The following is a 16,060-nucleotide window of genomic DNA, read 5'->3' as shown; positions in this document are numbered from 1 at the left end:
ATGGTAGTTTATTGTTGTCACTGCAAACTATGAGAAAGCCAAGGAAATTACAAAACTATGAGAAAGCCAAGGAAATTACAAAAATTCTATTTTTAAAGATATTGGAAAGCTGTAGAAGCAACAGTGACTAGGTGAATTGGAATTCCAGGGGCTTGGGGAGCCAGTCCACAGTAAGCTGACAATTACTAGATGTGTTTTTTCCTGGTAGCATTTGCCAATTCTGGACTTTTGATGGTAGTGGAGTGCTGGCAAGACGGAATAGAAACTTGGGAAGTGCGAGGTACCTGACTAATATTTAAATTAATCAATTCCTGAGTTCTGGTGTTGTGCACAGCTGGCCTAAGGAACAGGGATGAGTGAAAGGTGAAACTCAACTCCAACCCAGCTTTTTCCCTGATTGACTGTCAGCCCTACCATACCTCCAACTTAATGGAAGGAAAAGGGGCCTCTCTTTGGTGAAATAATATATCATCTGGTGCCTCCATTGTTCTTTTATACAAAATATTAAGCATAAGGTAAAAAAGTCCTGACCCCCAAAAATCAGGAGTAAGGCAATCATGTCCATGTTCACCATTTCTATTTAGTATTGTATTAGACATTCTAGCCAGTGCAGTAAGTCAAGAAAAAGAACTAAAAGGCATACATAATAGAAATTCTCTTTATTCACAACTAGCATGGTTATCTATGCAGAAAATCTGATGGAATCTACAAAAAGAGCTACTAAAACTAGTATGTGCAGCTAGCAAGGTTGCTGATACAATCAATATACAAAAATGAATATTTCTATATATTAATACTTATAACAAATGATCAGAAATTAAAATTTCAAAAAATACTATTTATATTAATATTAGCATCAGAAATATAAAATACTTCAGGAAAAATCTGACAAAAAGTATACAGGACCTGTACACTGGAAACCATAAACAGAAATGCTGAGAAATTAAAGAAGACCTAAATAAATGGAGAGATATATGGTGTTCATGGATCAGAAGACTCAATGTTACGATTTCAGTTCTTCCCAAACTAATCTATAGATTCAACACAATTCCCATCAAAGTGCCAACAGGCTTTTTTATAGAAATTGACAAGCTGATTCCAAAATTCATGTGGAAATGCAAAGGACATGAAATAGCCAAAATAACTTTGAAAAGGAAGAACAAAAATGCAGGACGTATCAGATTGTACACTTAAAATATGTGCAGTTTATTGTATTTCATTTTCACCTGAAAGCTGTAAAAATTACCAGGTATGTGAAGAAGCATGGAAATGTAACTGATAATTTTTTTAAAAAGTAGGAAATAGAGCCAGACTTACAGATGATAGTTACAAGAGGTAGCAGATTAGTATTTTAACCAGGGTTAATATGTTAATGAAAATGGAGTTAACAATAAACAAAATAGACAAAAAGATACAGTTTCAATGTAAAACTGGAATCTATAGTTTCAACATATTAATAGAATTAGAATCTATAAGAAGAATTAATGGATATTTAAAACTGAAAAGTACAATATCTGAAATTAAGAACCCATTGGAAAGATTTAATAGCTAACTGGACACAACAGAAAACAAAATGAGCAGAACTCAAAGCAGGTCAAAAGGAAATATCTAAATTGAGCAGCATAATAACAGAAGAGAAAACACCAAACAGAGTTTGAGATATGAGGGACACAATCAGCAGGTTTAACATAAGTGTAATTGGAGTCACTGTAGGATAGAACGAAGTGTGGGCAGAAAGAGTATTTGAAGAGGTAATAGTTGAGAATTTTCAAAACTGAAATACATCAGCCCAGATTCAGAAACCTCAGCAAACTCCAAGTGAGATAAATACAAAGAAAAGCACATCTAAGCACGAGGTAGTAACATAACTGAAAACCAAAAGCAAAGAAATAATTAAAAGTAGCAAAAGAAAATACATGCATTACTTTCCAAGGAGCAACAATAAAACTGAAGGCAAACTCTTTTAACAGAAATTATGGAAGATAAAAGATTACATGACAGACTTAAAAGTACTAAAGGGATTTTTCAAAAAACTGCCATCTAGAATTTTATAAATAGCAAAACTATCTTTCAACAATGAAGATGAAACATCTTAGCTTTCAGACAAATAAAAGCTGAAAAAATTCTTTGGTATGCTTGGCCCACAAGACATACTAAAGAATGTCTTCAGATGAAAGAAAAGTGATCACAGATGGAAACGTGGAACTGCAGAAAAAACAGCATGCTGCAAAAGGTAAATATGTGGGTGAATATAAACTAACTTTGGCTGTCTAAAACAGCAATAATAATACTGTCTTGAGAGGTTTAAAAGTTGTAAAAGTAAAACATATGACAGAAGCACAAAAAAGGAATAGGAATTCATGGAGTTGAACTGTTGTAGGGTTCTTGCATGTTTCTGGAAGTAATACCAGTACTAATTTGAGATAAACTAAGACATCAGAGATACGTATTACAATCACTGCAGTAACCACTGGATTTTAAAGGAATATATAATTAAACAGCTAATGGAAACCAAATAAAAGGAATGGAAAAGAAGAGTAAATTAAATTAAGTAAAGGCAAAGTAGGAGAAACAAACACGTGGGACAAATTGAAAATAAGTAGTCAAATGTGTGGCTTCAACCTAGATATATCAATAACTAGTTTAAGTGTACTAAATAAATTAAAAACAAAAGAATGTCAGACTGGGTAGAAAAATCTAAGAGCCAATTTTATGCTATTTACAAGAGATACTTTAAAAATTAACATAATGACAGAGAAAGGTCATATGGAAAAAAGAAAGCCAGCCATGGTCACATGCACCTGCAGTCCTCGATACTCAGAAGGCTGAAGTGGGTGGATCACTTGAGCCCAGGAGTTAGAGTCCAGCTTGGGCAACATAGTGAGACCCCATCTCTATTTAAAAATATATATATATTTATAAAAAGTGTATATACATACATATATTCGTATATATGATATATATGTATATTACATTATACCATAATATAGTATGATATATATATGGAGAAAAGATAGACTGTGAAAACATTAGCCGAAAGAAAGCTGTAATAATAACAAACAAAATAGACTTTATGCAAGAAATATTACTGGAGACCAAAAGGGGCATTTCATGAGGATGAAAGTTATTTCCAAAGATATTTTAATTTGTATGTACCTAATAACATAGCTTCAAAATACATAAAAGTCAAGAAACAAAAAGGAAAGTAGAAGAATTAACAATTTATAGTTGGAAATTTTAATGAACTTCTCAGTAATTAGTAGAATAATCAGATTAAAAGTCAATAAGGCTATAGAAAATTTAAATTACATAATTAATCAAATTGACCTGATTGGCAGCACTGTAGAACACTGTTCAAAAGTACCACAGATTGTAGATTGTTTTGAAGTACATGTGGAACATTTACCAAAGTAGACCATTTTCCTGGCCATAATACAAATGTCGATAAATTTCAAAGGATTGATGTCATACAGAATATATTATAAAGTTGAATGAAATTAGGAATAACCAAAGGTAACCTAAAATTTCCCAAATGTTAGAAAATTAAGGAGCATATTTCTAAATAATCCATAGGTCAAAAAACAAATCACATGGGAATTAGAAGATAATTTTGAACCAAACAACAATAAAAATAAAACTTGTAGGATACAGCCATAGGATTTCTCAGAAGAGAATTTATAGCTCTAAATATATATATTAGTAAAAAAGGAAGGCTGAACATTAATGATCCAATTTCTATCAGGAAGCCAGAAAAAGAAAAGCCAATTATAAACTCAAGTAGAAAGAAGGATATAATGAAGGTATAAGAGCAGAAATTGGAGAATAGAAAACAAATGTATAATGAAGCAATATATTCATATTGCTATAAAATAGCAATGAAACAGGGCAGATCACACATAATGTTGTTACCTGATTAATGACAAAGACTCCACTACAAGCCTGTGGAAAAAGGGCAGTCTTCTTCTGAATGGTATTAGGTTCAAATTGCTTGATATTTTTTTGGTGAAATAAATAGTAAATAAACTTTTACCCTCCTACCTTATTACATTATGTACAAAAATTAATTTAGACATTGATCACAGACCTAAAAGTAAAACAGTAAAGCTTCTAGAAGAGAATGTCCTCATGTTCTTTCATGAAGATTTTAAAATAAGACACAAAAAGCAATAACCTACTCCAAAGAAAAGATTGATAATTTGGACTTTATTAAAATTAAGAACTTCTCTTCATCAAACTGAGAAAAGATATTTCCAATGCATATATACAACAAAGGACTCAAATCTAGGATTTTTAAAGAATAATAAATATTAAGAAAGAGACTGACAACATATTTATAATAAAAATGGTCAAAAGACTTAAACATTAACTTTGTAAATTAAGGTATTCGAATGATGAATAAGCACACGAAAAAATACTCAGAATTGCTAATCATCAGAGAGACACAAATTTATACCACAATAAATTACTGTCACACCCTATTAGGAAGACTGAAATTAACAAGACTGGTGATATCTTGTTTGGTAAGGATGTGGTATTAGAACGCTGTTACAATGCTGGTGGGAGTATAATTGGTAGAACTAGTTTAGAAACCTGTCAATGTCTGTTAAAGCAATTCTACTCTTGAGCAAAACACAAGAAAAATGAGTGCTTATGTCCTCAAAAAGATGTATTTGAAAATGGTAATAGGAGCTTTATTCATAATAGCCAAAACTGAGCAACTCCAATGTCTTTGTAGAGTCAAATGGATAAACATAGATGAACTGACAATGGTGAGTGAAAGAAGCCACACACAGTGTGTATATATAGTATGTGTACATATACATACCGTATGTACGTGTGAAGTTCAAAAGCTGGTGAAATTAGTCTACAGTGATTAAAGTCAGAATATTGGTTACCTTTTGGGGGATACTAGTGCTACACGGAGTTTGCTGAGATGCTGGGAATGTTCTATGTCTTAATCTCAGTAGTGGTCACCCAGGGGTGTGTGTATATATATTATTTGAGCTATACACTTAAGTTTTGTGTTCTTTACTGTATTTAAATTATAATCTAATAAAAATGGGGTGGGGGAGAAAGTATTGTGAGTGCTTGAATAATTTATGCCCAGAGCTAACTGTACAAGACAACTCAAGCTAGACTTTCTAATGTTATCATCCCTGTTATTCAAAAGAATATTATTGCTTTAAGAATCTTCTAAGTTATCTGCTCTTTATTTTACTGATAAACTTGACACTGAAGTCTCATGATGAGTTAGTAATAGATGAGAGGTAAAAGATCTCCATAATTTAGGTAGGGCTTCATTTATTAGATTGATGCAAAATGCAGTTTTGGAGCAAAAGATTGCATCTTGGTATTTAGTTCTTGCTTTTATTTGAGGATTTTTATTTGGCTAGTTGTTGGTTTGATTTGGTTTTTTTATTGCTTATATTAATGTTTTTTCATTTGGGTTTTTATAGAGGATTCAGACTTATAGCTGGTAGATGTAAAATTTCAGTATATGTTTAAATTCAGAATTTTTATAACCCTTATTAGAATATTAAAAAATAAATGAATCCTCACTTGAAAGCAACATAATTTTTCAATTAGTGAATTGGAATTTTGGGAGCTATGTGTCTGTTATTTGATATAAAACTGGTTGGTGCTGTTTTTTTCATGGTATATCTGGAATTCTGTAAAATGAAATGGAATCCTTCCTAATGTTGCTTTATGTTATCTTCTCAGGAAATTATGTGAAATATTTGTTATTATTTTATTGATTTGTTATTGTTCTCTTAGACCTTTATTTAGTAAAGAAGAATTTTTTTAAAGTTTTTTAATGTGTTTCAATCCATTCTTTAGCCAGTGTAAGCCTCTTCAAGTTGGTCGTTTGTCCTTTTGACATTCAAAATTACTTTTAAAGCAATTTAACCACTAGATGTCGCTGTAATTCAAGTAACAAAAAATTATCTCAGCAGTTTCAGATATTTGAAATTCGGTTTCAGAAGTAGTTTAAATTATTTATTTTGATCAAAATGTTTGAGTAATAGTGACATATCATTAAGCCTTTGGAATTTTGGTATGCTACATTCAGTTATGATGAGAAAGAATTTTTAATTTGATTCTCTTGCATTAAAACAAAAACACCATTACATAGATCTGTTACTATAAAATATTTTGAATGGAATAGATATCATTTCCATGTCGCTAAATCATTTTATTCTTTTTTTTTTTTTTTTTTACTGTAAACCCATTCTTTCTTTACCTGTGTTGTAAAGAATTTAATCTTTTTCCGTATTTAGTTTTTTGTTCCTTGTCAACTCATTCTCTTCAAGGTTCAGCCTGGAGAGGGAAATAAAGCTGCCTTCAATGACATGAGAGCCTTGTCTGGAGGTGAACGATCCTTCTCCACGGTGTGCTTCATTCTTTCCCTGTGGTCCATTGCCGAATCTCCTTTCAGATGCCTGGATGAGTTTGATGTCTATATGGTAGTATTACATTTAAAATTCTCTAAATTTTCTTTGTTTGTTTGTTTGTTTGTTTGAAACATACATTTTGAAAGGAAGCAAATCTTTCTTTAGTTTTACTTATAGAGAAAGGTCCTGCCCTGACACTTTAGTCTGCGATCAGTGGTAGAAGAACTGAAGAACTTGAGTTCTCACCCTTGCTTCCGCACGGTGCCTCTGGAGACCCTGTGCTGGGCTCCATCCCCTTCTCTCCCAGTATGGATGCCCTTACTCTCTGTCAGATAGGCTTTCTCTCCTCCAGCCTCTTTCCTAGCTCGTTTTCCTCAGCCAATTAATACACTCAAGCTCTTTTGTTTTAACACAGTATTATAACCAGTTCGCCACCCTTGCTTTCACTCCCCCTCGCTGCTGTGTGCTGTCCCTTCCCTCCCGGCCACACTTCCCAGGAGAGCAGTGCATAGAACACAGGAAGCAACAGCTTTTGACTTTGAGGTTAAAATACCTAGGATTTGAGACCAACATCTGTACCAGTTACTCAGATGACTTTAGGCAAAATATTTATCCTTTTGAGTCTCAGTTTCTTTATCTAGAGAAGCAGGTTATCAATATTTCCTACCTTATAGGGTTAGAGTGAGGCTCAAATGATGTCTTTCATGTAATACACTTACTGTGGTATAGGCACATAGTAAGTCCTCATAAATTAGCATGGAACCATTTTCTTCACTTCTTCATGTCTCATCCTTTCCTAAATCCACTGTAATCTGTGTGTAGACTACACTACTTCAACAAAGGTCATGAATGAGCTTTCTTTTAGTCTTACTTTATTTCTTTGGAGTATTTGGCACCATAGACCTATCCTCCATCACTTAAAATGTATCTTCTTACCAGCTCCCACCCTCCTCTTCCCTGGTTTTCCTGTGTCCTACTCTTTGTTCTCAATCTGCCAAGCGGCCTCCCCTAATTGTATTGCCCTTGAATGTTTGAGATCTTTGTTTGCTTGTTATGCTGTTGTTGATTTCCTGGATTCTATACCCTACCTACCCCTGCATACATACAGAATCACAATCCCCCAAACTACTACCTGCATATGAATGGATACCTGCCCACTCGAAGCACCTCATCCTGACCTCTCTCTTGTACTCAAGACCCATGTGCCCTACTCCCTCTGAGACATCACCCTCACCCGGTAAACAACCAGGATCTCAAATTTAGCAGGGGTGAGAGTGAAGATGTCTTCTTCTCGCAGCCTCTTCCTTTTCCTGAATTCCCTACCTTGATTAATGGCAAACTGTCGTTACCAACCCAATCACCTAACTTCAAAACCGGTAATTTATCTGTGATTCTTCCTTCTTTATGTCTGACCTCTGCTCTTCTTTTAAGACCTCTCTTTACTCTCTGCCCTCTTCTCCTTCCTCACTGAGATTCTGTTGCTCCCACTTCCTTCTCCTCACGTTGTGCCTGTGGCAGTAGCCTCTTGTCCAGAATCCCAGACTTTTTTCTATGGTACCATCGCTGCAGGTGGTTTAGAAATTCCTCAGAGAATCGTCTTCAAAGCTAATTCACAAATCACAGAAGGTAATTATTCTTTCCATGCAGCGTTTTTGTCCAAAATGCCATTATACAGTCTTACTGCCTATCTTGTATGTCCAATTTAATTCTAAGCAGGTTTTTTTCTCTTTCAGAATCTTAGAGTTTTTTAATGAGAGTGGCACTTTGTCTCTGTGAATTATTCAGAAGAATGTACCCAAGTTCTGACAGCTAATCAAAGGAAACAAATAAATAATTTTTGGTGCATTGGCAGCTTTATTATTAAATGATAGGCCTCCCAGGGCAGATATGCCTGATGGAATTTTTATAGTCAGAGCCATTGATCAATGTAGCAAGGATGAGGGTCCCCTTTTGACTCCAAAGCCCTTGTCCTATTCCACCGTGCTATATTGCCACGTATTGTTTCAAATAAGACCTTTAAAAATGTATGTGTTCATTTGTTTATGATTTTAACATTTAGAAATTTTCAAGAGGGTTGTAGAATACTTTGACTTTTTTCTTTTACTGTTATTTAACTCAGAAAATATAAGCATAGGTCTAATTTATTTAATTTCAAAACCTATCATACCTAAGCATTTTTCTTTTTCTATACTCTGATGTGCTGTTTAACTTAAAGATTCATTCGAGAAATTCATCTGTAAATTCAAATTGGTTTACATTGTACAAATTACAGAGGCAATGGGGAGGGGGAGCCTTTTTAAAATACCTGAATCACTGAGGGAAAATATGAGAGACTTAATGAATTTGAGACTAGATACTTTTGTTGCCATTACCCTGAGTAATTAACCATTACTGTCCAAATTAGATTTAGTCTGTAACATTTATTTGTCATTTGACTATTTTCTAATTATTTTAATTGCTACATGTATTTGAGGGAGGGGGCCATGCATATAAATACTTTGACTATAGAAATCACCTGGAAGATATATTTATTTAGTTATTGTCCCATAATAATTTCTGATATTATCTTTTCCTGTGTAAACTCTTTGGCTATCACAGATAAGGTAATGGGTAATCTGGATGAAAATCCAGGGGTTTGTATCAGCTAGCAGAATGCTGCTTTTACAGAAATTGATTTATACAACAGCAATCCTAACTTTTGCCTTTGTTCTTCAGGATATGGTTAATAGAAGAATTGCCATGGACATGATACTTAAGATGGCAGATTCCCAGCGTTTTAGACAATTTATCTTACTTACCCCTCAAAGCATGAGGTAACTTTTTGAAACTTTCTGTGATTGATATATATATAGGATTGCAGGCGTGAGCCATCATGCCCAGCCAACTTGTTACTATTTCTATTTTGAATCTACTCCTTTGCGGTTATTATGATCAACTAATATAAAGTAATTTAGTAATTCTGTTCAGACTGAAGAAACGATTCATGGTTTCCCTCCTTGTGGCTCTTTTCTTGATGACTTAGAAATACCAGTCTTTCTAAACAAAGAGCTCTACTCTGCTGTCAGTCAGCATTTATTGAGTACCTATAATGTGTTAGGCACTATGTTACTTAGAGTTAATATTCTGTCTCTAAAGTGTCTCATGTGATCATACAGGGATTTAAATTTCAATTGGGAATATTCAAGTAACTCCTTCCTTGTTAGATAAGAACTAGAGTTAAAAATAGTGGGTATATAAATCTCCTTCATTTTATTTTTCTTCAAACTTGAATACCCATGTCTAGCAAGAAGTCAATTTTTAAAAATGAAAACAAACTATTTTCTTATTGCAAATAATAATTCTCCTAGAACTCTACATAATAGACATACCCCACTATTAGCAGGTAACAGCCATTTAGATTTATATTTTCATGAAGTAGCATTAGAATTTTTTTTAATGAGTAAAAACATTTCTGAAAATTTGAGTAATTAACTTTGTTTTCTCTAGCTCACTTCCTTCAAGCAGACTGATAAGAATTCTTCGAATGTCTGATCCTGAAAGAGGGCAAACTACATTGCCTTTCAGACCTGTGACTCAAGAGGAAGAAGATGACCAAAGTTGATTTGTAATTTAACATGCCTTGTCCTCACACTGAAATATTTGTGAAGGGAAAAAAATTTTAGACTATTTGATATAATAAAATGAGACTGAAAATACTCTAAAATTAAAGAAACTCATTTATATATATGACCACAATCAAATATGTAAATAAGCCTAGAAAACTAACTACAACCAGCAATTAAATTACTGTTACTTTCCTTTAAGAAAATCAATTTCATAGTACTGGTTTTAAATCTTTTTAAGTTTTTTTTTGTTTGTTTTTTTAACCATCTACTTTTATAGATTCTTTTTCAGAAGTAAAATTTTGTACATATGTACATGTACATATCTGTTTAGTTTGGGTTCATTTCTATAGTATTTTGTAAGAAAATAAAAGTTGGAGCACCTGATTATATTTAGTTTTGCTTTTCCAGAATATTACGTTCTATAGTTAAATTATCAAAAATAGACAAAGGGAGGGGTTTCTCATTGCAGAGGGTGGCGTGCAAGGGAGGTCTATGGACAGGGGCCGGTTTAATGGTGGATTTTTTGCTTATTAATTATGAGGGACCTTCACGGGACTATGAATACTTTAGGTAAAATTGTTGCCTATAGGTAATTTTTAACCACAAAGATACAAATGTAGATTTGGGCTGTAACTTTTAATTATTATATTTCATCAAATTTAAGATGCTATTTATAAGGTACTTCCACAGAGCAGTGCAGCATTGCCAAATCTGACATGCTTTTTTCTCAATCCTTTAACTGTCCTCCACCCAGCTCAGAGCCTGTAACCATTATCAGAACTGGATCATGACACAACTTTTCACCCTGGCCTGCAGCATGCTTGTCTGGTTTAAAAGCCCTCGGTTTGCAGTCCAGAGCGCCAGTCTTGGGCTCAGCTGAGAAGAGAACACAGGCTACAGGGACTGTGCAGACCAGGTTGGGAGAAGGGGTGGGAAATCTGGGGGTGGAACGTGGCTCCTCATGGAACAGGAAAGTATTAATAGCTAGTGGCTACAGGAGTCCAAGGCCAACCTGGTGACGGTGAGCTGACATCAATTATAGGACACACACTGATTTTAGAGATGTTAAAAATTGTGCTTCTTAGAAAGGTCAAATGTAGACTATTGTAAAAAATGGGATTTAAGAACTTTTTTTCCAGAATACATGAATAAGATTGCTGCCTGTATTCTCTATGTTTGATACTAGAATTTGTGCTAAAGTTTTTAAAAACACATTGGATATCAACAAGAGGCATTCCTTATATTACTAGCAATAAATATTATAATAAATGTTTATGAAATTGAAAAGGATGCATTTTAAGAAAAAAGGCAGTATTTTAAGAGCAGGAACCACTTCTATAGGTATTGAAAAACACTGGGTTTTATTTTTGTTTTTGGTGGGGGAAGGAGTCTAATTTAGTCTTAAATTGAGATCAGTTGCCAAATGAAAAGTCCAAAAACTTGTCCTTTGTTATCTAAGAATTTACAGAGGAAAGTGTGTGCTGAATGTTTTAAACATCTCCAACTGACCTTACTAAGTCTGATTTTTAAATTTACATTTATAACTCATTTGTATTAAAACTATTTTAACATACATGTGCTTTTTCAAATTAAAATGAAGTAGAATATACCAAATGAATCAATTTTTATTAGCTAAGGAACTAAAGTGTCTGAATTTTTGTGATAGTTTTGAATGTTGTACTTCTTAATACAGAATGGAAAATATAATTCTCAGGTATCCGAGAGTCTTGTTAAATTGAAGATTATTCATTGCTTTAGCTTCACAAAGTTTTGGTTTCAACTATCATAAGTGAAAATATCTTCATTTAATGTTCTAAGTAGTAGTAATATTAGAATAACAAGAATAAGAAGAAATTGTTCTTTTAAAATATGTAAATTCTAAAAATAAAACTTAAAATGTCTGTGTATTAAGGTCATGGTTTTGTGGATTGGAGAAGGTAGTATTAACTAAATTGATCCTCTTTATGAATAGTGACTTAAATACATCATTCAGGCAACTCTTCAACCCCCAGTTTATGATCAGTGCATCTATGACTGAATGAAGTCCCAGGAAACAAGAAGAAAGGCTTACTTGGATCTTAAATCCTACCTTCTCAAATCTTTGGGATGGAAGTGATTAAAATCTTTCTTAAGATGACAAGTGTGATGAGTTTTGGTAAACCAAAGTATAAGTAATACAGTTACTCAAATTGATAAATCAGCACAAAGATTCAGTCATCAACTTCTTACTGTTTTTCAAGTTTTCATTTCTCCCATTTCCCAGTGCTGTATTTATTTATTTATTTATTTATTTTTGGCATATCTTCATAATGTCTGGACTGTTTATGTACGGAGACCAAAATGATTACATTCTGTAAGAAGCTGTTGCTGGGACTTGTGAATTAGATTGGAAATGTTGCCAACTATAATGAAAACCAAGGGTTCCAGAATGTCTGATTAAAAGTTCTCCTGAGTACACAAATTAGATGTGGAAAGAAAGACAAAGTGTTTATAGTGTCCTGAGGCAATAAGTTTCTTGTTAGATTTATGACTTGTTTATGCATCTACATATATGCCTTCTACTTTGACCAATTCAGATTTTCAGGAGAATTGGCTTGAAATTTATAGTCCTAAAGGTTTAGACAATTACCTATGTTTTGTGACTTGAATTAAATGCCTACGGACTTGTAGATACATCAAAATAATAGGAGTAGGTTTTATTCTTTAAGAATTGGTGTAAACTAATAACATAGATATAAATAAGCTGTTTCTTTTGAGTCAGCAAATGAATTTTTTTAAATATCTATAATATTGATACTTAGCGTATTTAATTTTGGCAATGGTATCTGGATAGAATCCATAGAATCAGAAGTGGCCTGAGTATACTCACTAATCATAGCAAGCTTAAGAGAGCTTTTGCTGCCTGATTTTTCTCCAGTTTAAGAATGTAGAGATGAATTCATTAAAAAATGATTTAAGTTCCTGCCGTGTGCTAGAGACTGTTTTAAGCCCTGAGAACACTCTAGTGAGTAATACTAAATCTGCCTTCATGGAGTTTAAAATCTAGTTAGACATAAACAGTACTGTATATAAGCTGACGGCAATTCCTATGAAGAATAAAACAGGGTAAGGATTTGAGGAGGGTGGAGGGGAGTGGTATTTTGAATGCAGTGTTGAGAGAAGACTACAGAAGGTAATAATTGAGCAGGGGCCTGAAACAAGTGACAGGGGCTGTAAGAAAGAAAATACGCAGCGGTTCCAGGCAGAGGACCCTAGTGCACAGGCCCTGAGGTGAGAATGAACTTCCTGTCTAGGAATCCTCAGGCTAGTGTCAACAGAGCTTAGTGACCAAAGAGGACTGGTAGAGGGTAAGATTCAGAGATAGGCAGAGCGAGATCATTTGAAGCCCTAAAACCATTGTAAGCAGGTTTTGAGATGTCCAGTAAGCATTAAAAGAAACCCTCTGGCTGTTGTGTGACTAGATTAGGGTGGAGCAAATGTAGAAAGAGGGCGAGTGATTTGGAGACTTGCAGGTCCAGGTAAGAATAACAGCAGAGGTTAAACAGCTAATTAACACGATAATTAAAATGGTAGCCGAGTGTAAACTGGAAGCAATAGAACCCAGGCCCGCTTGAAGCCTGTAGTTGGTCCTTTGTGAGGAAGCCACTGTGGCTGGTTGGGTGTTGGTGTCAGGGAGGACCCAGGTTGCTGGGATAATGTGTGTTGAAATGAACTCACTTGCAGAGCGTTCTGTCAGACACCTCAGTTCATGGCTCACCTTCAGCGTTGGTCCATGCACTTCTTACTTATTTCCCTTTATCTTCAGTCTTCATTCCCTGTAACAGATTTTATTTTCCAAAGATGGCCATAACAATAGATCCTTCTCATGTTATTCCAGAACCTTGCCTTGTAGAGTTTAAGTCTCTTCTTAATCTGGGCGAATTTGTAGCGGATTTGTAACTCTCTTATAACCAATAGAATGCAAAAGGGATGATACTTTGTGACTTCCAAGGCTAGGTCAGAAAAGGCAATAAACAGAAATGAAAGTTCTGCCTTGATCTCTGGAATACTCATACGAAGCCTTGTGCCAGCGTGGAAGCAATCTGACTTCCCTGAAGCTGCTACATAATGAGGAAGCCCAAACTATCCCACATGGGGAAAGCATGTGTAGAAGTTCTGAGACCACATGAACAGAGAGAGATGTCTGTCCAGCCTTCAGCTGCACCACCGCCCCCACCCCCATGTCCCACCATGTCACTAACTGCATGAGAGATCCCAAGCCAGACTGCCCAAATGATACGTTTCCAAATTTGTGGCCCCCAAACCATGAGAGAGAATAATTATTAGGCCTCTAAACTTGGCCATGGTGTGTTATATGACAATAGTAACTAGTATCTGGAAGTACCAAAATAAAAATAAATCCAAAACGTGGCACTGGCTAGAAGGGCCTTGAGGAGACTGTTCATGAATCTAAAGGGCTTTGCAGAAAATGTTTGCAAAAGCCTAGAGTCTCAAGAATGCTTTCAGCGAGGGCTAAAGGAGAGAAAAATGTAATTGGGAGTGGGAGAAAAGGGGACCCTTGTTATGTAGTGGTGGAAAGTTTGGCAACATCGATGCCACGGTAACATGGAAAACAGAAAATGCACCCAAAAAACTAGGTGGTCTAGATAAGGAAATGTCTGGATAAAATACAAAAAGTACTCCCTGGCTGCTGCTTGCTGCCTATGACAAAATGTAAGAGAAGGACGAACTAAAGAACTGAAAGGTGGCCTTACTAATAACCTACCTAACAGAAGAAAATAAATTGTCAAACAGAAAGTCAGAAAAATAAACTCACAGCACATAGTTGGCCCTTTAAAGAGGAAGCTCACAATACAACTACCCTGTGGCCTAACTCTAAGAGTTTCATTTTCTTAAACTTGAAGAGCCTTAAGCAGACAGTAGGGGTGCAAACTCCCCGCTCCAATTCTGCTTCAGTTCCTGCCAAAAACCAGATTCTAAGGACTCTCATAAGCCAGCCTCACAGAGAAAAGAGAGAAAATAAAGAACACCTACAACAACTTCACTGCTGCTTCTGTTACCAGCCTACTAAAGCAGAGGGGAAAAAAAGCAACATTTTTACCCTTTAAAACTGCAAGCAGCTTTTCTCAGGGCCCAACATTTCTACTCCATTCGTGTGCCATGGCCACTCACCCCCACCCCACTGCTCTATTTCACTCTTTCTTTTCTCTCTCTCCTTCCCTCCCTCCCTTCCTTCTTTTCTTTTTTCTTTCTCAGAAAAATAAATTTTTACTTATGTATATCCTAAACTCTGTGAGAAATCTTTCTCCACCCATGTATGACTTTCATACCCTTTCAAGAAAGCAATTACATATAAAGGAGCCAAGACCGTTTCTCATTCTCACACTCTCCTCCAGGTCGCAACTGATTTTCAAATTATGAAATGGCTTCAGTGGAAAACTCCAATTCAGGGTGGAACTGTAAGATTTTTTATTAGGACCTCAAAAAGATCTAAGAGGTTTTAGATCTAAGAGGTTTTTAGAACCTTTCAGAAAAAAAGGGTGCCATCTAAGAGTGTGCCTTTTAGATCCTTTCCATTCAACAATAGGGTTTGTAAGACTATTTAAGGGTGATGTTCCATAGCAATGTCATAATGACCCTTTTTTTTATGGAGTAAGTTCTATAAATTGATACATAAGAAATCCATAAGGTTTTTAAAAGAGTTGTATCAGAATTGTAGACTGAAAGACAAAAAGACAGTACAAAATGAAAAGAAGTCTTTGTACTCCTAAACTTTCACAGGCAGGTAGTAGGCTGAGAAAACTACTCAGCTATAAACACAGACTGCATTTTTTATGAGAAAGGAAGGATATCTTAGAGAGCAGAAACAAGAGCACAAACGGCAGAATCAAGAGCCATGGAGAGTAACCCTTACAGAGTAGGACTGAGCCCTAATCAAGGAATTTACAAGATGTACCTAGCTGGATTTCAGAATTGCACGACCAACCAGAGACTACACTGTGCTTTTCATTTCCCCCTTTTTGGAAAGTGTGTCCATTGCAGTTATTCGAAGCCTGTCACACC

At 35.0% G+C, this 16,060-nt stretch overlaps 1 protein-coding gene across 2 annotated transcripts in view; it reads left to right on the top strand.

Annotated features, from left to right (window-relative positions):
* The window catches only part of SMC6 (structural maintenance of chromosomes 6), an 81,184-nt gene extending 70,803 nt beyond the window's left edge, over window positions 1-10,381 (top strand). For both annotated transcript variants that reach the window (XM_045549068.1, XM_045549070.1), the window contains exons 25-27: window positions 6,312-6,464; window positions 9,108-9,205; window positions 9,879-10,381. In XM_045549068.1, coding sequence (XP_045405024.1) covers window positions 6,312-6,464; window positions 9,108-9,205; window positions 9,879-9,993 — 366 coding nt within the window. In that variant the 3' untranslated portion in view covers window positions 9,994-10,381. The remainder of the gene's footprint in view (window positions 1-6,311; window positions 6,465-9,107; window positions 9,206-9,878) is intronic.
* Window positions 10,382-16,060: the final 5,679 nt, after the last annotated feature.

This window comes from Lemur catta, chromosome 4 (genome assembly GCF_020740605.2).
Source record: "Lemur catta isolate mLemCat1 chromosome 4, mLemCat1.pri, whole genome shotgun sequence".
NCBI classification, from domain to species: domain Eukaryota; kingdom Metazoa; phylum Chordata; class Mammalia; order Primates; family Lemuridae; genus Lemur; species Lemur catta.
The sequence above is the reverse complement of the archived record's forward strand: the minus strand, read 5'-3'. Positions and strand labels throughout refer to the sequence as shown.